At 48.7% G+C, this 24,590-nt stretch overlaps 10 protein-coding genes across 10 annotated transcripts; 5 read left to right on the top strand and 5 right to left on the bottom strand.

Moving 5' to 3' along the window:
• Window positions 1-4,095: 4,095 nt before the first annotated feature.
• Window positions 4,096-6,240, bottom strand: TRUGW13939_07203 (uncharacterized protein; the record flags this gene model as incomplete). Its single annotated transcript, XM_035490345.1, has 1 exon — window positions 4,096-6,240. The coding sequence occupies one exon, from the start codon at window positions 6,238-6,240 to the stop codon at window positions 4,096-4,098; it is 2,145 nt and encodes a 714-aa protein (XP_035346238.1).
• A 1,935-nt stretch (window positions 6,241-8,175) lies between these two features.
• TRUGW13939_07202 (uncharacterized protein) lies at window positions 8,176-8,829 on the top strand (the record flags this gene model as incomplete). Its single annotated transcript, XM_035490344.1, has 3 exons — window positions 8,176-8,205; window positions 8,298-8,669; window positions 8,719-8,829. The coding sequence occupies 3 exons, from the start codon at window positions 8,176-8,178 to the stop codon at window positions 8,827-8,829; spliced, it is 513 nt and encodes a 170-aa protein (XP_035346237.1).
• A 142-nt stretch (window positions 8,830-8,971) lies between these two features.
• TRUGW13939_07201 (uncharacterized protein) lies at window positions 8,972-10,566 on the bottom strand (the record flags this gene model as incomplete). The annotated part of the gene is made up of 3 exons (XM_035490343.1): window positions 8,972-10,385; window positions 10,456-10,486; window positions 10,548-10,566. The coding sequence occupies 3 exons, from the start codon at window positions 10,564-10,566 to the stop codon at window positions 8,972-8,974; spliced, it is 1,464 nt and encodes a 487-aa protein (XP_035346236.1).
• Window positions 10,567-11,224: 658 nt separating this feature from the next.
• Window positions 11,225-12,121, top strand: TRUGW13939_07200 (uncharacterized protein; the record flags this gene model as incomplete). Its single annotated transcript, XM_035490342.1, has 1 exon — window positions 11,225-12,121. The coding sequence occupies one exon, from the start codon at window positions 11,225-11,227 to the stop codon at window positions 12,119-12,121; it is 897 nt and encodes a 298-aa protein (XP_035346235.1).
• A 235-nt stretch (window positions 12,122-12,356) lies between these two features.
• TRUGW13939_07199 (uncharacterized protein) lies at window positions 12,357-14,149 on the bottom strand (the record flags this gene model as incomplete). Its single annotated transcript, XM_035490341.1, has 2 exons — window positions 12,357-14,059; window positions 14,122-14,149. The coding sequence occupies 2 exons, from the start codon at window positions 14,147-14,149 to the stop codon at window positions 12,357-12,359; spliced, it is 1,731 nt and encodes a 576-aa protein (XP_035346234.1).
• Window positions 14,150-14,549: 400 nt separating this feature from the next.
• On the top strand, window positions 14,550-17,066 carry TRUGW13939_07198 (uncharacterized protein; the record flags this gene model as incomplete). The annotated part of the gene is made up of 7 exons (XM_035490340.1): window positions 14,550-14,732; window positions 14,842-14,985; window positions 15,045-15,096; window positions 15,157-15,707; window positions 15,770-16,837; window positions 16,889-16,933; window positions 16,977-17,066. 7 exons carry the CDS (start codon window positions 14,550-14,552, stop codon window positions 17,064-17,066), a joined length of 2,133 nt encoding a protein of 710 aa, XP_035346233.1.
• A 464-nt stretch (window positions 17,067-17,530) lies between these two features.
• On the bottom strand, window positions 17,531-18,529 carry TRUGW13939_07197 (uncharacterized protein; the record flags this gene model as incomplete). Its single annotated transcript, XM_035490339.1, has 2 exons — window positions 17,531-18,318; window positions 18,385-18,529. The coding sequence occupies 2 exons, from the start codon at window positions 18,527-18,529 to the stop codon at window positions 17,531-17,533; spliced, it is 933 nt and encodes a 310-aa protein (XP_035346232.1).
• A 216-nt stretch (window positions 18,530-18,745) lies between these two features.
• TRUGW13939_07196 (uncharacterized protein) lies at window positions 18,746-21,076 on the top strand (the record flags this gene model as incomplete). The annotated part of the gene is made up of 3 exons (XM_035490338.1): window positions 18,746-19,603; window positions 19,656-19,926; window positions 19,977-21,076. 3 exons carry the CDS (start codon window positions 18,746-18,748, stop codon window positions 21,074-21,076), a joined length of 2,229 nt encoding a protein of 742 aa, XP_035346231.1.
• Window positions 21,077-21,910: 834 nt separating this feature from the next.
• Window positions 21,911-23,384, bottom strand: TRUGW13939_07195 (uncharacterized protein; the record flags this gene model as incomplete). Its single annotated transcript, XM_035490337.1, has 2 exons — window positions 21,911-22,538; window positions 22,642-23,384. 2 exons carry the CDS (start codon window positions 23,382-23,384, stop codon window positions 21,911-21,913), a joined length of 1,371 nt encoding a protein of 456 aa, XP_035346230.1.
• A 450-nt stretch (window positions 23,385-23,834) lies between these two features.
• TRUGW13939_07194 (uncharacterized protein) lies at window positions 23,835-24,518 on the top strand (the record flags this gene model as incomplete). The annotated part of the gene is made up of 2 exons (XM_035490336.1): window positions 23,835-24,026; window positions 24,081-24,518. The coding sequence occupies 2 exons, from the start codon at window positions 23,835-23,837 to the stop codon at window positions 24,516-24,518; spliced, it is 630 nt and encodes a 209-aa protein (XP_035346229.1).
• Window positions 24,519-24,590: the final 72 nt, after the last annotated feature.

Here is a 24,590-nt window from a genome sequence, read left to right as displayed (position 1 = left end):
CAGGGGCAGGCAAGGAATAATTAGGGTGGGAGCCTGGTCAAGGTGGGATGAACTCGGGCGGCCGAGGGAGAAACAAGAATAATAAGAAAGATCAAATAATAATAATAATAACAAGAGAGCAATCGGGCCCAGATGGACAGGCAGTCAGATCTCCGTCCGATGTGGTTTTGAGTTTGGCTAGGAGCAGACGGGCTGCAGCCGCCAAAGCGCTCGCGTTTGACGGATGGGCGGGATGAGGAAAAGATAGAGATGGGACGATGAGGAGGATTGGCGAGAGGGTTGAGAGGAGGAGGAAGCGAGGAAGCGAGGAAGAGATAGGAAGAGAGGAGGAGGAGGAGCAGGAAGAGTAAATGAGAGAGAGGAAGAAAGAGGAGCAAGTCGAGGTTCGTCTAGATTCGGTGGGAGGCAGGTACCCATGGATGGGAGGGCTAGTAAGGATAGACTTGTCAGGTAGAGAGCGCGAGAGATGCTCTTGTCCGGATCGACAAGGCAAGCACGGGCCTGGGGGGGAAGGTGCTCGGTGCCCAGAGAGTCAGAGGAAGGAAGGAGGGGGGCAAGGCAGGAGCGAGCCACGGACACCGCGCCAGATCCAGATCTGGATTCTGGAGAGACCAACCAGCGCGGGGCTGGGCCCACGGATGGGCTGCGACCGCCAGCTGTTGCGTGCGCTGGCCGTGCTGGTTGGCTGTCCGCGGGCTGTCGCGTGGAGCTGGCCGTACTAGTACTATACAACGGATACAGAGGATATTTTTGTATTATATGATATTATATGATATTATTTCTATTATTTATGTTTATATTTTTACAGGTCTATGTGTATTGTGTACATATGTCTAGGATACATATATATATACATCTGTATATACATATTGAAATAGATAAATAAATATATGTGTGTGTATATATGTATATAATATAATACAGTCACTACCAAGTGGACCCCGCTGCATTCTACGTTCCCGACGACGAGGCCTGGGAAAGCTGAACTAGAACGATCAGTTAAACGAGCCCATCATCGACCGCCAAAACTTACTACCAGTCTGGTGGGCCTGGTGGCATGTGGATACGTAGTGGTAAAGAACACGGAATTCGGAAATCGGGAATCAACCAATAGCGCCGCGCGATAACTGCCTTTTTTTTTCCTTGCATTATAATACAGAGTAATGAAATATATGTCGATAAAAAATTTTCGTTTTTTTTTTCCCTTTTCACTGTTAGTCTGTTAGTGTTGCATAGATCGGCCGCATATGCGAATGTGCGATGCCAAAAAAAGAAAAAAAGGGAAGGAAAAAAAAAAAAAAAACGTGCTTGCCACGCTGGTCTCAGGCCTCAGCCTGTCGTTTTGCCGTTCGGGGTTTGGTCATAATGCCAAGAATATACAGTAGCCCCTAGTATTATACCAAGCAAGTACGTACGTAGTAGGATTACCGAGTATCGTAGACTCTAGAGTCAATCTCGTCAATCTAACTGGGGTTGGATTTTATTAGTTCATCACCACGACAAAGTTACGGGCTAGCACAGGGGCAAAGTTAATGTGTACTGTTTGACAGGGTTGATCATATTAATTATTATGGCATTATAAATTTATATATCTTTTTGCCAGGTCGTCTACAAAAAAAAAAAAAAAAAAAAAAAAAAAGGCGATCAGCAATAGTGTATTGCAGACTTACTCGCAAAACAGGATCAGCCCCAAAAGACCAAGGATGGGCCGCCACCCTCCCATGGACGTGATGCTGAGGGCCGGGCATCCCGCGAGAGTGCGTCAAGCATACGAAATACAAGTCCGATGGAGCCGAGTAGCTATCAAATAATATCTCTATAATATGTGATGATATTGTGATAATATTGTGATAACACGCAGAGTGCAAAAGACTACATGGCCTATATACTATCAAGAGATGTGCTAGCGGGCAACAGAGTTTTCGCTAATGCTCCAGACCTCCACGGGGGGGGGAGCTTTGAGTTTACTTGACATGATCTTCAACACCTAATAACAATGTCTGATAAACAAAGTGTCTTTGAATATTGACAAGTTTGCAAAAGCCGATCACGATGATGCTAATAATACTATCGCAAAAGAGGAGAGAAGCACATGACATGATGACATGGAATACCGAGTCAGTGGCCACTAACCAGTCACCACCCACTGGGCACAAAAAGCGCAACGATCGCAGCTGAAGGTCTAGCAGACTAGCAATGGTGGTGGGGGGTGCAGGCAGTATTTCGCTAGTATCGCGATAGTGTGGCTGCCATTCGCGCTAGTGAAGTAGCGGTAAATGGTTAATACGGCGCTAGACCGGAACGGGAGGGGGGCTAGCACATGGCCAGATCCGGGCAGCCTATCGCAGGGCGGCTTGGCCGGCGCCGATCGGGGCGCAGCGGCCCAATGGCGGCGGGGCCGGTGGGGCGGACCAGCAGGGTTGGCAGTCCCGACGATTCGGGTGGGGGGGGCGAACAGACGGTTTTTGGTGAAACTCAATTGCCCAGAGAGTTATGAGTAAGCCATCTTTATTCTACACCACAACTATTATTATCACGACTACTACTATTACTACTACTGCTAATACTATTATTATTATGAGTAGAATTAGTAGTCCTAATACTACCAAGAGGAGTCGTGTCAGTATTCGTAGTATCATTCATTGGTCAACCCAGAATAAAAAGGCTGTTTGCAGACAAGACAAACAGAAGCGAACACAGTGGGGCGCGATCCAGGCCGGCTAGTGGCCCGCTACGTCGCTTGGGCCGCGCTGTGAGTGGCTGGCACGCGAGGCCCGAGTTCGTCTCTCTGACCCAACTATGACGGATGCGTTTGTCCTTAAAACACATACATCGTATTTGCCCGCTCGGTGTTTTTAACTGGGAGCAGTTAGGTTTATTGAGGTTAACCAACTACAAACGTACGTATGGGGACTACGTACTTTACTACTTCGCTTTCTCCGCACTTGCCCAGGCGCCCACAAAAAGTCACTCTGTCGTGTCAGCAGACCCCCGCTCCACAGCCATTTGCTAGTCTGACTCTGTTAGTACGTACTACAACGTACTAGGGCGACCGTTTTCTTTTCGTCCTCTAGGCTCTTTTTTTGCCGCTCGCCACTTGCAACTCTCGCCTTTTCAGTGGTTTCAGAGACTAACGACCACTAGTCTACTGCTTACTGCTAACTGCTGACCGTCGCGCCACGTCCATGGCGTCGGTAACGCGCGCCGCGGCCAATCATGTGCCTATTATTCTAGTCAATACGATATTATAAGATTATTATAATACGAGGTGTTTCACTATCACAATAATAGACATGACATGTCACTGCATAATCACTCGCTGCTTGCACACGACTTGAAACAAATACAACTATAAATATATACAAATATATAAAGAAATACATAGATAAAAATAATATAAATATAAAAATATGCAACTGTCTAGTATTAATATTCCTTCCGACTGGCTCGTATCGGCGCATAACGGGCGCCCAAGAAGGGCCCAAGCACCCTCGTCAGTTGACGAACAGGGACAAAGAGTCATCATGCCAATCGCTAGCGCTCTTTTCTTCTTCTTTCAGATTTATTTCTTCTTCTTTTTTTTTTTTTTAAAAAAAAAATTTAGTATTTTACGGGTTGATCATGACTAGTACAACTAGTATAAACTAGCTCACAAGTATACTTAGTACACAATATGTACACGAATCAACCATGTATACGACATCTGGGGACGCAGCGGAGGACAGATCTCCGCGAAGATATCAAATACATATATGTATGTAGGAATACGTCTACTCGACCAAAGCCATAAAGCATGGTCGATCCAGACATGCATATACTGCCATGCATAAATCGAGGAGTTTTGATCGCCTGAATCAAGGGGTGTCCGCGTGATGACTGAGACCCCCCCTCGTTCCCTCGTTCCGACTCGTGATGCATACATGGCCAGGTCTGTGCGAGAGCCATTGCGTTAATTGGAGTGATATCTATTTTATGATAATAATTCTATGGTACAATATTATACAAAAACAAAACAAAACAAAGCAAAACTCCAGACTAGGCCGTGCTATGCATCCCACAAGAGTATACAGAGAATTAGAAAATAAAAAATAAAAATCATGTAAGCGTCGCACTCGCAATATCCTGCTCTCCCAGTCGCTCCGCCTGGCGAACGTGCATCATCAATCGAAGCGCACCGGTCGGCGTGATGCCCTCAATGCGCCGCATCATGCCGATGCTTTCAGGCCGCACGCGGCCCAAAATCTGCCGCTCTTCAGTGCTGATGCCATGCACTGTTGCATAGTCCAGGCCTGGCGGCAGCAGCATGTTTTCTTCGCGTTTGAAACGCTCGGCCATGAGATTTTGGCGCGTCACGTACGGCGCATACTGGGCTTCGATCGTCACCCGCTTCCGGATTTCGGCTGGGAAGGATGTGGCCGAGTATGCTATTCCTTTTGTTGAGGACTCGATGTAGGGTATTAGTGATTCGACCGAGACGCCCTTGAGGCAGAGCATGTCGAGCGCAGTCCGGTACGACGTGTCCACGCGTGTTGGGAAGCCCAGTCGTGACCAGTGGTTCGAGGTAAACCTGGTGTTTTCCAGCAACGACCAGAGCTCGTCGATTTGCGCCTTGGTCTCTGCAAAATGATTCCAGCGCTTGTCAGATACAACAGATGCCTCGCGGCCCATGGCGGTCAGCCGGAGATCGGCATTGTCAGAACGCGCTGAGATGCGGAACTCGCTGCGAGTAGTGAACATGCGGTACGGCTCCGAGACTCCCTTGGTGATCAAATCGTCCACCATGATGCCAATGTACCCGTCTGCCCTGGAGAGAATCATGGGCGGTCGGCCCAGCGCCGCCAGTCCAGCGTTTGTGCCCGCCAAAACACCCTGTCCGGCTGCTTCTTCGTAGCCGGTCGTGCCGTTGATTTGTCCGGCCAGGTACAGTCCAGAGATGAGCTTTGTCTCGAGAGTAGGCTTGAGGTTGCGAGGGTCCACGTAGTCGTATTCCACCCCGTACCCAGGTTGTAGCATGCGCACATTCTCTAAACCGCGCACTGTCCGTAGCATGGCCTCTTGTGCATCCGCCGGCACCGTCATGGATATGCCGTTGGGATAGATGACATCGTTTGGCGCAAATCCCTCGGGCTCCAGCCAAATTTGATGTTGCGGCTTGTCGGTGAACCGAATAATCTTGGACTCCAACGACGGGCAGTATCGTGGACCCTTGACGGTTTCCCGGATATGTATTGATTTGTCCAAATTGGCCCTGATGATTTTGTGCGACTCTTCGTTTGTATGCGTCATCCAACATGTCAGCTGCCCTTCGTCTCCAACCTGCACTGCGTCGTTCATGTATGAAAATGGGTTTGGCGGCGAGTCGCCAGGCTGCACCTCTAGAGACGAGAAATCGATAGACTTTTTATCCAACCGTGGCGGTGTTCCTGTCTTTAACCGGCCGAGTTCAAAGCCTGCGTCGCGGAGAGACTTGCTCAGTCCGAATGTGGCCGCCTCGCCCATGCGTCCAGACGGATAGACCTCCAGCCCGATGTGTATTTCTCCGCCCAAAAAGGTGCCGGTAGTAATAACAACACGGCTCGTCGGGATCACTTCGCCAGACTCTAGCCTCACGCCGACAATCTTTCCCTTTGTACCTGCCGACAACACGCCATCCTCCTCCCGCGACAAAACAATATCTGCGACTTTGCCTTCGAGAATGCTCAAGTTCTTAGTCGACACCAACTCATCCCGCATATACCTCTGATACAAGTCGCGATCGATCTGGGCACGCGGACCCCAGACAGCCGGGCCCTTTGAGCGGTTCAGCATGCGAAACATGATGCCCGCCTTGTCGATTATGCGTCCTGCGACACCGTCCAAAGCGTCAATCTCGCGGATCATGGTCCCCTTGCCGATTCCGCCAAAGCTGGGGTTGCAGGAACAGACGCCGATGTTTGAGAGCGATGGGGTGACTAGAGCTGTGTGAGCGCCGGAGCGTGCTGCTGCTGCGCATGCTTCTGCGCCGGCGTGGCCGCCTCCGATAACGACGACATCGTACGGTCTGGTACAAGAAAAACACTGGTCAGCATTTGTTGTTTTGGAGATGTGAGGTTGTGCAGAAGTGAAGTTCAGGGGAAGGTACCGGGCGCTGGAATGCGACGCGAAATGCCGACGGTGAGCTGTGATTAAATTATGGGCATTGTAGCCCCGGCGAAAAGGCGCCGTCGAACGCAGTCGCAGGGCCATTGTTGAAGCCTGCATTGGTTGACAACAACATTGAACTTTCTGCCGAATTAAAAAAAAGTCAAGTTCGCCGTTCGGAGATAAGGGGTCACATGATGATAATCACCAATTTGCCAATGACATTGAAATGCCAGGTCCACTCTGACATATAATTAATTAATATTTAATAAATTAAATCAATAAGCAGTGTCTATTTTATTCTATATATTGATACATTTGGTCAGGAAGCTCTTATACAGTTGAAATGAACGGTGAAAACGCCAAGCCCATGACAGCCCTAAAATGTCTATTCTATTTTCATGCTCTCATTTTCTCATCAAGGCAATTCTGCAGGTTTTCCATAGTTGATGGCATTGTCCTGCGCAAAAGGTGCAGTCATGGTGCCTTTCCCATCGAGTTCAGCACGAAAATTTTCCCCTGGAAGCTCGGCTTTGTTGCTAATCAAGTATAACGAAGAGGGTATTTCTGGTTTCAATTGACGGCGTGAAGCCCGCCGTCTTCTGACGAATATGATTGCAATGATTACCACAGTCAAGATAACAACGAGGGGGACGACGACTGCAGGAACAATGATCCCGACCGGCGATTTGTCAGGCTGAGACGTTGAATGTGCAGTTGCAGCCGGGGTTATCGTGATCAGGATCGTAGAAAAAGTTGAGGGGGGTGTGGTTGTAGTGGACTCTGAAACTGATGTCGACGTACTACCCGAAATTGACGTTGATGTTAAAGCTGGTATTGATGTTGGTGTTGATGTTGAACCCCCGGTGAAGCAGTCTCGCTGTCCAGACAACAGACATCGCTTTGACAAGAATAGCCGAATGGGCAGCATTCATCGCCGCAGGACGACAGTGTGTCTGCCAATCGAGTCGTTTTGACAAAGATATTTGGGTGCAAAGTGGCATTCTGCGCTTGGACGTCGCAGATGATGGGTTCAATATAATCGCAACTACTACCAGAGGGACAGCAGATCACCGTAGAGTTGCCATCGACCCCCAGGCACGTTGTACTAGAAGGGCAGCAGAAATCTGCAGGAAATGCAGATCCGCATTGCGAGTAAGAGCTTTCACAAGCGGAAGAATCTGTTCGCAAAAAGAGATTGGGCGATGCAGCAGCAGTCATTGATGAGGCGAGCATAGCGAAGACCATGTATGTCGCCATGGGCCGCTAAAACAGCTCAGAATAAAATAGGGAAGAAGGTTGTCCTGACCTGAAAAGAAATAAATAACTAACAAAAATAGGAAAATAAAAAGTCTTACAGCAGGGTCCATGTTCTCGAGAACTTGTTTGTATAGGGCTATTTTTGACGTGAAACAGAGCAAACGCCGGCCCTAAGCAGGTGATTGGCGGCCGTTGCTCGCCGTGCCTGGCGAGGCCGCCACTAATCTCAACTGCATACAGCGATCGGCTGGCCGACTGTCTGCACGGAGATGGATCCTTCTAGAAAACTGACTCGAAAAAGGCAAAGGTGAAACTATACAGAAGGAAGAGAATACTATAAGAAATACAACCACCAATCAGAGGCTCTGGATATCACATCAAGCGGGTCTGCACGCACTAGTCCCTTTCTGGCAGAGAGTGCTCCCTCTGTACATTGTGATTGGCCGAGCACCGGATTGGCTTTAACCTCCAGGGCCCCACAGCAGAAAGCCTTCCCTGACGCAGTAAATGTTGCGTGATCGGCCTCTTTTCACCTCTTCTCATTAATTAATAATAATTGCTGAACACTTCCACTTCTTCTCGATCCAATACTAATCGTTCTCTAGCTTGGGATTAGTGCTTACACCCCGCCAATCATTCGTCATTGCCGTGCTCTTCGCGTTCCAAGAATTTACGTATATAGTACACTTATTTAAAGAGCTCCGCATCTCGACTATTTATCTCGACTACTCGTCTCCGACAACAACCCTGAATTTTTCTTCTTCTGTCAATTGACACTGCAATATACCCATCAAAATGAAGGCCTACTACTATGACAACGCCCCTGTGAGTGCCTGCCTCTGTTTGCTATTTGGGGAAATAATATGCTTTCCCCTCATATTATTCAGCAGACAATACTGATAAGATGAATGCCCCAGGGCGACCAACGTGAAGACCACGACTCTGGCCGCCAGGTCGACACCTCCTACCTCGAATCCCTCGGCGTCGTCTACCGCCTGTGCCCTCAAGTCGCCGACGTCGACGCTCTCGCGCGCGACCGCGGCTACAAAAACCGCGACGAAATCACCGTCTCACCCGAAAAGATGGGCGACATTTACGAGGAAAAAGTCAAGTCGTTCTTCCACGAGCATCTGCATGAGGACGAGGAGATTCGGTATATTCTTGATGGTGAAGGGTTCTTTGACGTTCGCAGCCAGAATGACGACTGGGTGCGCATTCGTCTGGTCAAGAACGATCTCTTGATTCTTCCCGCGGGCATTTACCATCGCTTCACGACGGATTCCAAGAACGTAAGCTTGTTTTTTCCCCAAAGAAACAGGAATATGCTGACAGGAACAGTACATCAAGGCGATGCGTCTTTTCCAGGACGAGCCAAAGTGGACGCCGCTTAACCGCGGCCCCGAGGTCGATGTCAACCCCCATCGTCAATCCTATCTGCAAAGATCTTGATTACTTTTAAATTTTGTAATGATTTATAACCTGACCACGTGAAAATATATTAAATTACACGCCGTGATATCAAAGTGCACGGCTATCATCATCTTCGTCTTGACCCGAGTCTAGTCTGTAAGATTTTCCTGAAATAAACGCGTCACAGCGCCGAACCGGGCATTGAGCCTGGTATGTCGTAGCTTTGGCTGCTTGTAAGATTAACAGGCCTGCGGGCATCCGATTCCTCTCCATATACACCACTGGCTCGTGGGATATCGTCCGCCCGCGCAGACTCATACCTCGATGGCCCGCGAAAACGCAGTCCCTCTTGCTCCGTGTCGCTTTCAATGATGGCTTCCTCAGACCCAGCCACATCGGCTGTCCTGGATTGGCCAGCTCGGGACGAAGCAGCCGTATTTGTGGTGGCCGTATCGCCATCCTCCCGAACACCAGTCCGGCCCATCCGTGGCCAAAAGTCTGGAAGCCCGACAACCTGTACTCTAGGCTCGACGACGCGCTCTTCAAACCAGGACTGGATGCGAGCCTCCACTAGCTGTGCCACCTTGGGGACATCCTGGAGTCTACTTTTTGAGCCAATCAATGATCTGACAGATAGATCTAGCCGGTAGTCTGGTAGGAATGAGAATGCAAGATTGGTTTTTGGGACTCCCGTTTTGGGAGATTCTGGTGACGTGTTTTCGGCCGGCTCACTCGCTTCGGGAATGATTTGCTGAAAGAGCGATCGCGCTCCTAATGGAGTTGTATCTGGGGCTGAGGCGGGCCCTTGCGACGAAGCTGACGCGTTGGCAGGAATGAGAGAAATGCAAAGTGTTCCGGAGAAACGAACAACAGAGACAGACAGAGCGACGGGGAGCACTGCAGAGCGGGGTTTTGGGTAATTAAGTATCAATGAAGTCTCAATGGCAAGTGAGAGATTGTCATCGCTAAGATCCACGTCCATCAGCGCCTGCAACCTCCCCCCATCGGAGGTTGGATCGTCCACGGCAATAACCCGGCAATTGCTGAAGATCGGGAATTCCTCGCCTAGCGATATATCTGTAACTTTAATTGTATCGATAAAGGATGGCTTCTTGTCGGGGTCGTTGATCGCGGCCGAGAGCGAGTCTAAAACCGAAGACGTCGGCGAGTCTTTGAGAAGGTACGCAGTCTGTCGGTACTGGGCAAGTGTCTGCGCGATTATCACATTAAACCAATCCAGCGACTCCGGTTGATGCGTAGAATGCTGTATCCTATTTCGCCCATGCTTGGTCGAGAACTGCGGAGGGACGGCATTGTAATACGTTTTCCTCAGGATCGAGAGCGTGTTGGTTGCCGACGCAGGCACCGGGCGCAGTACATTCGACGTCGACGGTTTTTCTCGCAGCGTTCTCGGACTGACACCGCTATTGTCGGCCTGGTTAATTGAGTACGATCGACGGTGGGCTGCGGTGCGACTGGCGAGCCCGCGAGAGGGCGGCACTGGAGCTTCTCCGAAGATGAAAAACTTGATAAAAGCTCCAATCAAAAGCACAATGGAGAGCTGCCCGAGTATGAAGCCCTGGGTGAAAGACAGCCTGAAAATAAAACCATCAGTCTCTCGTTCTTTAGGAGGGGTTTTTCTTGCCAAACAAAAGAAGTCCTTACGAGGGCTGAGCGAGGACACCAGAAGCGTCATCTAACAAAGGCGACGAGACTCGTTAGCGAGATCGACCGCAAGTCGATTAGAAGCAACCTACTTTGCGAGTGTTGAGACATGGCAGACCAATGAGTCTATGTCCATGAAGTGCCCATCATCCCCCACAGGGCTGAGTATTCGATTGAGGGGGAGTTGGTGAGGAGAGAATTGCCGCGCGAACCTTGAAATGTTGTTTTCCGCCCTTGTCGTCGTTCTTGCCCGGTCGAGCTCCACTTTCCAGCTCGCCATTTCTGCCATTTCAGCATTCAGCATTCAGCGACTTCAGATCTTCTAAGACTGCTATCGGATAATATCCAAAAGCTACCGCCCGAGTCCATATTGCCAACCGGTAGAATTTAAAGACCTGCCGTGGCCGTAGATTGCGCTCACTTGCTGCTGCTTTGAGATGTGATGTCATCGAATCTGTTCCACTCACTAACACATCGCCCAATATCTCTTCTAGCAAACACCGCTGCATCCACAAGGAGAGACTCTGGACATCAATATCATCATAAAAAATAGCCCAGCATTGTATGTTCTGACAGTCAGTACTGGTGGCAAATTTTCCGAATACATCCCGAAGAGGCCACGTTGATGGCAGCAGCTTCTTGCTCAGCCGCCAACAATTTACGTGTCTCCCTTTCACGCCTATCTGTTGACTACTGAGAGTCGAGCACTGCTTGAGAAGTCATCGACATACCTGCATCTCTGAGGAGACTGCAGCAAGGAGCTGACAAGATGCAAGCCATCCTTGTTAACTATCTCCCTTTCTGTTTCACTCTACTCTCCCTCGCATTCGCTGCGGCACCTGGGCAAGATGCCATTCTTCTGTCCAATGTGCAAACTCTCACTCTACATGGAGGCCGTATGACCTCTCACCGTCGCGTGTCTCCTGTCCCGCAGTTAAAATGCGTCGGCCCATCATCCAGCATCTGCAAACTATACTCGATCGACACCATGCGCTGCACAAACCAAGGCCATGCATACGACGAAGAGGACGTTGAATGGACCTGCACTGCATCTCTACCAGCCGAATTCAAGCTGGGCTCTACCAACGTGATATGCGAGGGCTACCGAGACTCTAACGATCCATGGGTCCTCAAAGGGAGTTGTGGCGTGGAGTATCGTCTTCTGCTGACCGACGAAGGCAAAAAGCGTTATGGACACCATTATGCTAAGCATGGTACGACTAACGACAAGCCATCGACGAGTTCACTGGGCTGGGTGGTCTGGCTAGTATTGTTTGTTATTCTCGTCTTGGTCCTATTTACGTTATGTGACAACAGCAGCAATCCTAGACGGAGAGGAAGCAACCGCCGTAGACGCCCGCGAGGACCAGGTGGTGGTGGTGGTGGCGGCGGGTGGGACGATCCGAGAGATCCTCCTCCGCCTTATGATTACAATCCCGATACTCATTGGAAGCCGTCTACTTCCAGCTCGTCTTCTAGACCAGGATTCTGGACTGGCGCTGCTACCGGTGCTACCACCGGCGGTGCAGCGGGCTACGCAATGGGGCGAAGATCGAGAGGATCGAGCTCGTTTCAGACAGATCCGGGGGAGGGCAGCTCAAGGCGTTCGTCAGGGTTCTCCTCAACTAGTCCCAGTACGGGCTTTGGGTCGACCCAAAGACGGTGATAGGAAGTTTTAGCCCGGTTGCGTGCACTTTTTATCAAGAAGATAATTTTCAATGTTGGCGCTCATAGGAGCATAGCAAGTAACATTAAATGAATATATTAGTACAAAGCCAAAACCATAAACGCCCATAGCACCTCTATAGGGTATTAAAGCCAAATGCGCCTTCGAACTGGTGCGTTACCAATAATGACCAACCCGCCCTTTTGTGACTTCGTAAAAATAAAGGCCGTAACCCCTAATCATTAAGAATCTCTTCCTTTCCCCAATAGACATTCTTGGAAGCAGAAGTCTGTTTCTTCGAACGAGCGGGCTTCTCAACACTTTGTGCGACATTTGCGTCGCCAGAAGGACCGCCGGGATTGCGGAGAAGGTCCTCCTGTGCAAGTTTTTCTTTTGCATGTTGCTCCTCGATTCGTTTCTTATCCTCGTCCAATTCCTGCTGTATAAGTTGGGGGTCTTCATATACAGTATTCGTCATTTCCGAGTATGATTGAATATCGACGGCTTCAGGAGGTCCCATTAATGTACTTTTGATCCTTTCGGGGTCTCGGCGTTCTTCGTTGTTGAATTTCAACTTGATCTGGCGGCGAGATCTTCCTGGAAACATTTTGCTGATCATCATGAAATCCGTACCAAACATTCGTAGGCCGCGATAAAACAAATCGGTCATCTCCTCATCCCACGATTCTGCCTTTGTTCGCTTTCCATAAGAGGCCTGATTTATTTTCCTGCTAAGCCGACTCTCTAACACGTCTTCCATATGGCTAGATTCCAAGTCGGCTCGTCGATCCACCTGTAGAGACTCGTTATCAATGACGATCTCGCCGTTGACAATTCTCATTCGTGGTCCGGACTGATTCTTCTGTGGAGTTGATTCAGGATTGTCGGCGCCGGTTTCATTGTTCTCCGATTGCTGTTTGACCGTAGAAACAGAATTACGCGAGTCATCTTTAGCCCTTTGTTTGCGCTCTGCTTCCGCAGATTCAAGACCGCGTAGTTCTACTTCTCGTTTGGATTTTTTGCCGGTCCGAAGATCTCGGCACAGCTCTGACATCTTTATAACCGTCGGAGCAATTTCAACAGCTTCCGACTCTTCGGGAGTTGCTTCCCGCTTCCTTTTGGTGCGCTGTTTTTTCACCTGAGGTTCCGCACCAGTTCTCTTGGTTTTTCGCGGTGCTGTGGGTGGCTTTCGCCCTTTCTTTGGGACAGTTGTGGCAGAGCCATTTTCCTCCGCGTGAGATGCTTCTCTAGAGACTGGAGTAACGGAAGATTCGTCAGTTCGAAGAGGTTCCAACGTTGAGTCTAAATCGACATTATTGGTTTCCACATTTCCTGTCGGTTCATCCAACTCTGGGAGCCGATTTTGTGCCGTGGATAGTTGTTGAGGAGTCGTTTCATCATTGTAATCATTATACGACTGCTGCACTTGGCCCAAGTTATTGATATCTCTCTCCCGTAAAGCCGTCTCTTCGGTACTCTGCCTTGCTGGTGGAGCGTCGGTTTGTGGTACATTAGAGGTAACCCGTGCTTTAGAAGACGAAGTTTCCGTAGTAGGAGTCGGTAACGCTGTGGCCCGCCTTGGTTTCGGGATCGGAATAGGAATCGGGACGGCCTTTCCAACGGCATCACGCTTCTTTTGAGGCTGGCCACTAGTTTTAAGAACTGGGACGGACGGGACGGGTTTGGGCTGTGATACAGGCACGGAGGTAGGAGCTGGCGGTTCGACGGTTTGAGACAACTGGGAATCGCTTGGTTTTTCTATTGGGGGATCTGCAACCAAGGCCCCCGCGGCGGCATGGCCTGCTTCGGGTTGCGGCACAGTAGGCGCATTTTGATTTTCGATATCGGGATTGGGTTTTGGTGCTGGCGCTGCAGGTTTTGATGCTGCTGCAGGACGGCGAGCAGGAGCCTTTGGTGCGAATTTCTTGCCCGACTTATCTAAGAGTGAAAAAAAAAATATAAGGCTATGTTTATCCCGATGCGGGGTGGAGATGACTCACTAATCGCAGAACTTGTGAACGACTTCATTTTGGTGCAAGAGATAAACTTCCAGTCACATCGTTGCGAATTCAAAGACTGTAGCCGAGCCTGAGATCTCGGATTTGCGGTATCTGGCTCTGTAAGTTACTTTTCGTGGTCCGGATGTGACTTGCAGGCAGCGATGACTTTTGCGAGGCTGCGGAGAAGAACAAGTGGGCTGAATCACGTGACCCGGCGCTAGGGAGGCGCTAAGGAAGGGCCCAAGTCGAAAATCCTCCTGTTCGTGGAGGTGGTGTCTTCTTTGCTTATTTCGACTCCCTCCTACGATCCCTTGCAAACCACCCAGCTGCTGCTTGCCTGTGACTGCGGCAGGATATTTCTCATACAGCGCATCGTCCTGGCTGGTTTGAAGCGACTTTTTCCACCCCACAAGTCGTGTTAGCCACTGATGCCGACCGTTGAAGCAACCCCCGTTACGTCTGAGTCCGGTCTCATCAAGATGGAAGACCGGAAGAGACCTGCTGGCCACGACCAAAGTGATGTCACGCCTCCGTTGAAAAAACAGGCAACTTCCATCAACGGAAACAAGCCTCATCCGGACGCGGACATGCCGTGGAAGGACGATTTGGACGTGAGTTACATTGTCGCAAGACGCATCCTGCATCGAACGAATTTGATTTTTCTTCGGGATCGTCAAAGAAGCAAAGGAATAGAATGTTGCTAACGCGTGATTAATACAGCGCTTTACCAAAGATGCTATATGGCGTCAAATGCAAGAATTCAAGCGGGAAAAGGTTACACTGGAAACCAAGGTCAAAGAAATGACGAAAACAGCCACTTTCCATCAAGATCACCTTCGAATAATAGATGCATGGTTCAAGCAGGTAAGGCTGATTTATTGGGTATTAATTGTTGAGTGTGTCTAACCTGGCAATCTATCTAGTTGATCGATGAAGTCAAGATACTGGTTAGCGATTCGGATATACAAGCCAAAGGTTCGTGGGGACATCATAGCACTTGTTGACTGTTTAAAAATCCTCTGACTTGGTTCACAGATCATCCGCCCTTTCGCACTTCGCTATTGTTTGACGATGATGACAAGTTCAAAAAGCATCTAAAAGATCGGTCCGACGACATAAAGGAGACGATTTCTAGGTTGATTTCTACTTCACCAAAGGCGACTGCGGAAGTTTCAGAACTGCAGAGCAAACTGGCAAAGAAGTTGGCCGAAGAGAAAGTTTCGATAACCGAACTCGAAAAAGCCTTATCGGAAAGACAGCAATTTGAAGAGCAATTAGAAGAGGCATCTCTTCGTTATATGATGGCCGAAAAGAAGCTAGATCGAGCAAGGAGCTTGACGGTTGCCAAGCTCGAAAAACAATATCTTCTCGGTGCCCAACGCCCTGGCGGTGATGGTTCATCCTCTGTAGGTCGTGAAGAAAGCTCGCCAGTCAATGGTTCTGGTCCTGCCCCCGAAAAGAACACAGGCTTAGAAGAAACCTACAACAAGGCAATGGCCGTTTCGCAGAAACAACGAGAACAGCTGGAGGTCCTTGAAGCCGAAAATGCGAAACTGACGAGCCAGGTCACTTCCCTAACGGTTAAGGTTAGTAAGATCTCTTTGGAAAAATCCCTGTCTCAGAACATACCTGACATATAGCATATTAGAACTCGAGACTTACGGACGACGATTATGCCAACACTGCCCTCTTCAAACAGTTCAAATCCCAGCACGAAGACGTCATTAAGCGCATCAACCACCTTGAAGCATTAAATGTTCAGCTGAGGCAGGAAGCAGAGAAGCTTCAGGCGGAGCGAACTGCTTACCGAAACCAGATGGATGCCGAAAAGCAAAAAGAAGTGGAAGAAAAGGATGCCCAGTTGCAAAAAGCCGAAACAGACCTCGCAAGAATCAGAAATGCTCGAGATGAACTCCTTGCCGATCAGCAAATGAGAAAGGCCGCGCAGGACCAAGAAAGAACGGCCGTGGAGAAAGTTCGAGAGCTGGCCGCTGCAAGAGAGGCACAGATAACAGCGCTAGAATCGGAGTTGGAAAGGTCGCGAATCCAGGTCGACGCTTCAAAGGAGTCTTCCGCGGAAGAATTACCAATAGAGGAATTGCGCGCAAAATATCAAAGCCTTGAACGCCAATATTCACTTCTCAACACGGAACTCACTTCTATGCAAACTGTATGCAAGAAGTATTCGACTCTAGCCATGCAGAAGACAACGGACTTCAGCGCTTTGGAAGAGAAGACTCAACGATTAGTGGCAGAAAAGGCCAAGGCTGACCAGAAGTACTTTGCTGCTATGAAAAGTAAAGAAGCTCGAGATGCTGAGGTGCGCACTTTGAGGCTACAGAACTCTAAGAGTTCCGACATCATCTCCCAACTCAAAGATGCAGAGTCTGCTACTCGTCAGCTTGTGATGAACTTGGAAAAGCAACTTTCGGAGAGAAAAGAGGCCCTAAACTCGGTTTCAACCAAGTACCGTGCTTTACAGCAGCAAGGTAACGAAAGCAGCATCATTGTTGAAGGCCTTAAAGCACAAGTCGCGGAACTCAAGACCATGGCAACAACCAAGGACTCTTCGCTATCCAACGCCACATCGGCTTGTAGAAAAGCCGAAACCGAAATTGAGAGTCTGAAATCGTCCCTCGCCGACACAACGAAGAGTCTCGAAAACTGGAAAACAAAGTCTCTTGGTAACTCCTCTTCGGAGTACGAAATGCTGAGGGTAAGTAGCCACCATACAAAGATTTTTGAACAGCGACTAATATGCATATAGAGTCTTGCACTTTGCACCGTGTGTCGACGGAACTTCAAAGACACAGTCATCAAGACTTGCGGACATGTCTTTTGCAAGGATTGTGTAGAAGAACGACAGGTTTCGCGGTCCCGGAAGTGTCCAAATTGCAACAAATCGTTCGGAAGCAATGATCATATGCATATCACGCTTTGAGTGACGACCAAGCACATTGTGGCTACTGTCCCACAACTTGTTCCTTTTAGAATTGTACACTATTTGTTTTCAGTACCGTCTTTTGTAAAAGGCACAACGCACGGCTTATTATTATGAATTTTCTGTTAGCATTATGTTGTTTTATGGGATTTGCAAGCGATTGGTGTTTGGCAATCCTTTATGATTCATTTTCTCGCCTTTCATCCTGTCCTATTCCTTTTGTGGGAGGTTTTTTTTTCTGAGGGTGGTGGTGTTGGCGTTGTTTTGTCGCTGGGAGCGACATTGCTCAACCGGAAAGGAGATGGAAATGCTTTTGGTTACCAGTTGGGGCGTTAATATGGCGATCTTGTCATCTGGATGTAACGCTATTGTATTTGCAAAATGTAAGAGTAGGATTGTTTCAACTCTAAGCTTCTTTGGTTGTAGGCTCCTGGTTTTCGTTGGTAGGTTTTGTTGCATTCGATCATTTCACGAATTGAATATCCTGCTGTACAGCAACTCGTGCCTACCCACCCATAAGTCGAGTACTGGAGCTACCTGACCAGCATCCTCGGTTTTGGTATGGTATTCAGCTTGTATCCTGTTATTTAGTGAGTCACGGAGCTGATCGCTAGCCAAAATGCTTTGTGCTTGGTAAGGTCCCATGACAGATGCGCGCACCGATGCACTCAAAACAGCCTTTGCATGATTCAACATGAAAGTATAGGCTGCTAGGTTGATATCGATGCCCACTGCAGAGCAGAATGTGCCCCATAATGGAGCGAAATGACCATTTGGACCCAGAAGTTCGTCATCAAACCCACCAGATTTCAAGGCTTGGGAAAAGTTTTCGATGGCCGCTACGGCGGATATAGTTGTGGAGGGATCAATCGTATGAGTGCGACGGGAATAAGTCATGCGAAAGGACTTTTCCCACACGTTCAATAGTGCCCTACCCTGAGCAACGCTGGCTCTTCGTGCTACCGTGCAAGGTGTTGAAGCATCGAAATCATTGTCTAATCTTTCAAGCTCCCCTGGGAAGCGATAAGCCTCCAAGAGATATGGTAAAGAAGTGCTGGATACAGAAGCAATTGACAGTTTGAGAAATCTTTGAAACGATGCTGACTGAGTATTTTGCGTTGAAGAAACTTTGTTGTGTGCAATGAATGACTCGAGACCGCTGGAATAGGCGAACGAACCCAAGGGTAAGGCTGTGTCACAGATCAACAAAAGTGGATGCAGGAATGACGGAAGTTGCGTGTTCTTGTTGGTGTCTTCTAAGACTCAAAAATTGTCACTTGTTGAGTTTAGATCCAGGGTTTTCTGACTAGTAAGAAACATACGATGGTCCATGGAAAGATTCCTGATAGAGAGTTTGCCGGCATCTTGTAATCTGCTGCGGGCATCTTTTAATCGAAGCTCAAGCTCAGTTATCTCACTTTCGAGCTCCACAGGGCTCATTCCGTTGAGATTAGCGTTAGAAGACATCACGGTGATTATGTAGAAAATATGTAGAAAGTCGTTTGATGCTTCGTCTTGGGTGGGGCGATGTGCATGGCGTGAAGGCGGAGCTCAAGGGCAGAAAATGTACGAATAGCTTGGATGAATGTACTCGGTCTTTTTTTAACTTCTGATTCAATTGAAATTGATCCACTTCCATTTTTCAATATGCTTCCAGTTTAACTGGTGCTAAAAAGTTTTGAAATGGCGGGTAAGCGTCTTTTAGACGCTGCCCAATTCCTGGGCGCCGCCAAATCCATCTCTGGCAAACACATTGCCGCTCGCCGACAGCAGTTGGATGTCTACACGCGTACATCGTCGCTGACAGAAGGACTCAGAGACAAAGGCAACAGCCTCATAGTTACTGCACAGGCAGCTTCCGCCATTTTCCAGCGGTTTAACGAAGCGCCACAGCCTTCGTCGTCGGACGCGGAAACCTCGGGATATTCGCAAACGGCCCAGAAAGCCCGAGAAAGCGCTGCGCAATATGGACAAAACGCCGGACAACCTTTTACAGGTGGAACAAAGGAGGCAAATACCGGCGCGGAGGCTGAAAAGCCGAGAGATCAATCTGCGCATCAGGTTCCCCAGGAACAAGCCGTTCATAATGTAGACGGGAAACCCGATGACTTGATCATCAGCCAGGCGCAAGAAACCTTTTATCGGCCATCACAAAAATCAAAATCCGTTCCCTCGAATGTTCCAGAGCTCAAATTACCTGCAGCCACGAGCACGACACAACAACAGGGTAGCCAACATGATGTTGACAAAAATATAAATCCGGATGTTTTTCATTCGCAAACAAGTGAGCATGAAGGGCCACCTGACGAGATCTTGCAGAGCGTATTTCATAGCCCAAGGGTTGCAAATTTATTGTTATCCAAGGAAAAGCGACCGCATCTGGCCGGCGTCAAATCTCATCTTCCGGAGCATAGACCGGTTGAGTACTCTCAAAACCCTGACGTGCGAAGCAAAATCGAGGCTACTCAAGATTCGATTTTACAGAATGAGAAGAATGAATCAGTCTCTGAAATCCTTGAACCATTGTCTCGGGAATTGGAAGTATGTCGATATCTACTTTTCAAGCCTGAATTCTGAGCTGACTAGTCAAAAGAACAACGATATACCAACTGCTAGCCCCAGCTACCAGATGTTGGAGTCACGCGTTCCTTCTACCCGCTTAGGTAGACTATGGCAATACGGAGGACTAGCTACTTCGATGGCTTTTGGTGCTGTCGGCGAGACTTTACGAAGGGCGACTGGTAGCAAAGATGAAAGCAACGGATCGATCATGTTCAGTGCAGGTAACATGGAACGTCTAGTTGCGAAACTATCCAAAATGAGAGGCGCAGCTCTAAAACTAGGCCAAATGATGAGCTTACAAGGTCGGTTTGAGTATATTGCTTCGAGCCAACATTATTCTAACACGCTGTAGACTCGCAAATGCTGCCTGAGTCAATTGCAGTCGTCCTGCAACGGGTTCAAGACCGGGCAGACTACATGCCGCAATCGCAGCGGGACACGGTTCTCGTTGACAACCTGGGTGCTAATTGGAGAGAACTATTCGAATCCTTTGAAGAAGTGCCCATGGCGGCTGCCTCGATAGGTCAGGTACACGGGGCAGTCCTCAAAGACGGACGACGTGTGGCTGTGAAAATCCAATATCCCGGTGTGGCTGATTCTATAGACTCGGATTTGAACAACTTATCCATCCTTCTCACTGCATCTCGTCTTCTTCCCAAGGGCCTCTTTCTCGATCGGACAATTTCTAATGCACGCACTGAGCTGGGTTGGGAATGCGATTACATCCGTGAAGCCCAATGCGCCGACCGGTTCAGAGCATTACTCGGCAATAAACAGGCCTCCTTTGTTGTCCCAGAGGTCATACACGAGGCTTCGGGGAAGCAGGTCCTGACTATGGAGCGCATGGATGGGATAGCCGTCACCAAAATCAAGACTTTTACTCAAGAGCAACGCGACTGGGTCGGGACAGAAATCCTTCGACTCTGTCTACGCGAAATCTGCGAATTCCGCTTCATGCAAACAGACCCCAACTGGACCAACTTTTTGTTCAACGCAGAGAAGAACCGCCTCGAACTACTCGATTTCGGTGCTTCGCGCGAGTATCCAGCTGAATTCATCGAACTGTACGTCCAGACGCTCGTGGCCGCGGCGCGTAATGACAGGGCTCGCTGCAAAGACCTGTCCGTGAAACTCGGATATCTCACGGGATACGAATCTCAAGCCATGGTCGATGCGCATGTTGATTCGATTATCACGATTGCCGAGCCCTACCGGGATTCTGCGCCTGATGTGTACGATTTCCGCGACCAAACAATTACAGATCGTGTCCGGAGCTTGATCCCCGTTATGCTCCGCGAGCGATTGGCTCCTCCGCCGGAGGAGACGTATAGCTTGCATCGGAAACTCAGCGGTGCTTTCCTATTATGTGCCAAGTTGGAAAGTCGAGTACCTTGTAAAGAATTGTTTTGGTCTGTTGTGAAGGAGGTAGAGAAGGGCAAGCAGTCAAATTAGCCTGCTGGAAAGCAAGCAAAAAGAGAAGCAAAAAAGAGCTACCCTTCGGGCTTATTGATTGATAGCTCTGTGTATCAACATGTATAATCACATCTCACATTGTATAGTTATCTACCGCTCTATAATTTTATTCAACAACACAGCTCAGTCTATATCAGCACCAGTCAACCCCAAAGACCCGATAGAAAGTATAGAGGCAAGAGATCAATTGATCAGTCGACATAGCAAATAAAAAAGAAAGTTTCATGACCACCGTGTCAGGTACATCCTAGAGCATTCGGACTAATTTACCAGTGAAAAGCATATTGATATATTTTGGAAACCGTTCTTAAATCACACCCGGCAAAAGAAGAAATGAATTTTGACTATCAAGTCAAAAAGCCTTTGGGGAAAAGGAAAAATTGCCGCCCATACCATAAATCATTTATCATAGCGCATGATGTCTTCATCCTCAAACTCATAGCTCAAGTGCCTTTGAGGACAATTTTGAAATATAACTGTTTTCAAATCTTGAAAATGATCCAAAAAAAAAAAAGAGGGGAGAAAGTTTTCAAGTGTATGAAAGCCTTCAGAAGGAAAAATGATAGCATATGACGTGAATTTATACTGAGTTAAAGTCTGTAAAGCTGGTCATGCTCTGAAGAATCAAAACCACTTTGATCAACGATTTCAAGACTTTTTTTGTCTAACCGGAAATGCGGCAATCAAAGTCGTGGAAAATTGCTTCACGCTACAACAAATGACTTTTACTATTCCATTGCATCGTTTGGTGGTTTGTACAGAATTGTTGTGACATACTGAGAAAAGGTTAGTTGGGATATTCGGATGACACAATCAACGATTACTTGCCTTTCGTTTGTAACGAGTGGTAACACTAGTGGCCAGCACTCCGTTCTTGATACTGCTTGTTGCAAGATGATTCAAAACCGTATGGTTGGGATAATTCAATACACTGTTGTCATCTTTCATGGGGGTAGTTCCGTTCAATATTGACCTTCCCAAAAAGAGAGGGAGAATCGGTGGTGTGGAAGTATCGGCAATAACATTCGCAGCTCGTTGGTATTCAGCGCCTTCGTCCTCGGCGTCTATATCGACAAGGAACGGAGGTAAAGTGTCTCGAAAGTCGCCTACAGGGATCTCCTCTTCGGGCTCTCCCTCTTCCTCCCCTTCACTATAAATATTTTCTTGTTTTTCTTGCGTCGTTAACGTTTCAGGCAGTACCTGCGGAGGATGGACACCAGGAGGAACGACATTTTTCATTGCCCTATCGCTCTCACGCCGTGATCGCTGCCCTTGCATCTCATCTGCGATTACTTCAACGTAATTGACTAGATGATTGGTGAAATCGACGGCAGTGGGAAGATTATCCGAAGCTCTCATGTCTCCATCAACGATGAATTTGAGATGATGGGTTCCTGGGCGTAGGTGCAGGGTGGTTGACATGGTACCTGGTTCAGCCTCGCTACAGCACACTGATGTTAGCAGGAGGGGGCCAATTTCGAGTCGAACTAAAATGAAGGATTTGGGGAAAGGATATATTATTTTTTTAAAAAAAAATAACATACCTCTTGTGCAGCCTGAATTTCTTCTCCCAGTTGACAAATGTCCCCGTGACGTAAACTCTGTCTCCGGGTGCTTTCCACTGGATGGCGGTTGGCACAGCTTTGCCTGGGTCAACCAGTGCATACGACTGCAACTCATCTTCAAGCTCTTCGTCCTCTATATGTGTATCATCTAACGCAATCGACGCTCGGGGAACCTGGTCGTCTATTTCAAAGGGCACGGAATCGACCTGCGCACCCGTAGGAGCCATGACCGGTGAACCGGGCGTGGCAGTTGCATCACCGATGGGCAAAGGCAACCGAGGTGGCCTCTGAAGATGAGACGATCCGTAATATGTATTTAGCTGGTTGACTGGGGTTATTGGCGCATCTTTCCTGGCGGCAGGCCGGGCAGATGCTGAGGGAACCTGCTTGGGACTCGATGCTTCGACAGCAGTCGAGGGATGGTACCGGCCCTCGGCTTTTCTTCCGGCATACTTGTCGGGAATTTCTTGGATACGAGGTGCTGGTTGAGGTACTTTGCGCGACTGTAAACGTTGTTGAACTGTGTTCTGGCCATGGGATGCCGGCTGTCCGGTAGCGCTCTCCCTAGACGCCGAAGGGTCGGCAGCGGTTGCTTTTGTTCCGGAGAGCGCATTGATTGAAGTCCGCCGATTGACCTTTCGCTCGTGCCCGGATGTGTTGTGAGAATTGGTCACTGGAGCTTGCAGATCGCCCGCCGGGCTTTTGGAGGGGTTGTTTCCCATCGGGGGCGGGGGGATGTCGGCCGGTTCTGCGGGGAGATGGTCGACAAGAAAATCAGCACTCGGGACGGCTGCTTGCCAGCAGTGGCTGCTTCTAATGGGTTGCTCGTGGTTGTCACTCTCGATGATGGCCGACTCTTGAACGCGATGCGATACAGACAACAGTGCAGCGTGGTCGACGAACGTCGCCGATCTATGCGGGAGAGCCTCTCGGGCCCGGCGGGTTGGGCGGTGCCGCTAGCCGCTCTGGGTTAGGGCTATCGCTGCCAGCCAACCTGCCTGTCGTCATCGCTGGACGGTAACAACAACAACAATAACCACGGCGTAGTTGTCAATTGTCCGGAGAGTCCACGGTAAGTTCTGCTGTAATTCTTGGGGTTTGAGTCGCCTCTTTTGGGTTAAGCTAAGCAGGAAAATATTAGCAGAGGAAATATCAAAAACACGTCTACGCCAATGGATGCCAGCACCTGGCAGCTTGCCTGGCGCAGCTCGACGGCATTACTATACTATCTCACATATCCGATTTTCCTCCTCGCGAAAGCTATTTTAGGTATTCTCGCGATTATTTCGACTCCCTTTGTTTATCTAGGGAAAACACTGCTCGATTGGGGCCTTGCGCCCTTCAGATTCCTCGCAAAGTTCGAGGTAAGTTCGAAAGCTATATTCCCTTGCTTTGGGTGTACCTGTTGCAAATACTAGTCGCGTTCTCGTGTAATACGAAGTGTCCGAATATGGACTAATCAGGACTACGCGCAGGCCCTCTTTATATTCCTGGGGTGGGCTGCCTTGATTGGCTGCGCTGTTGGTTTTCTCCTTTATACCATATATGACGCAGTTGAGGGAGTCTTGCAATCATTGGAACCCTATCCATCGCCAGAAAAAACGCCCAAAGACTATTCACAAACTCTAGGCAGTCAGTGGGACCTTCAGTGGAATAAAGCCAATAGCAAACATAGCAGAAGCCAGCCTTGCTATGACTATTTCAGCGCTACTTCAGCTAAAGAGCCTGCCAAGTTCAGTGATCTTTATTCTGCATGGGAGAGTTCTTCTCAAAGATTTCCCTCAACCAAAGACACGGCGTTGATCTCGACGACCATTCTAGAGGAAGAAGACGACAGTTATGATGTCGAAGATTAAATGGCAAGTGCAAAGGTACATTAATTCCCACTTCGTGAGCGGATCGTGATTTGCTTGCTTTAAATAATTCCG

This window comes from Talaromyces rugulosus, chromosome IV (genome assembly GCF_013368755.1).
Source record: "Talaromyces rugulosus chromosome IV, complete sequence".
In the NCBI taxonomy this organism is placed as follows: domain Eukaryota; kingdom Fungi; phylum Ascomycota; class Eurotiomycetes; order Eurotiales; family Trichocomaceae; genus Talaromyces; species Talaromyces rugulosus.
Note: the sequence above shows the minus strand (reverse complement) of the source record. Positions and strands in the feature narration are given on the sequence as shown.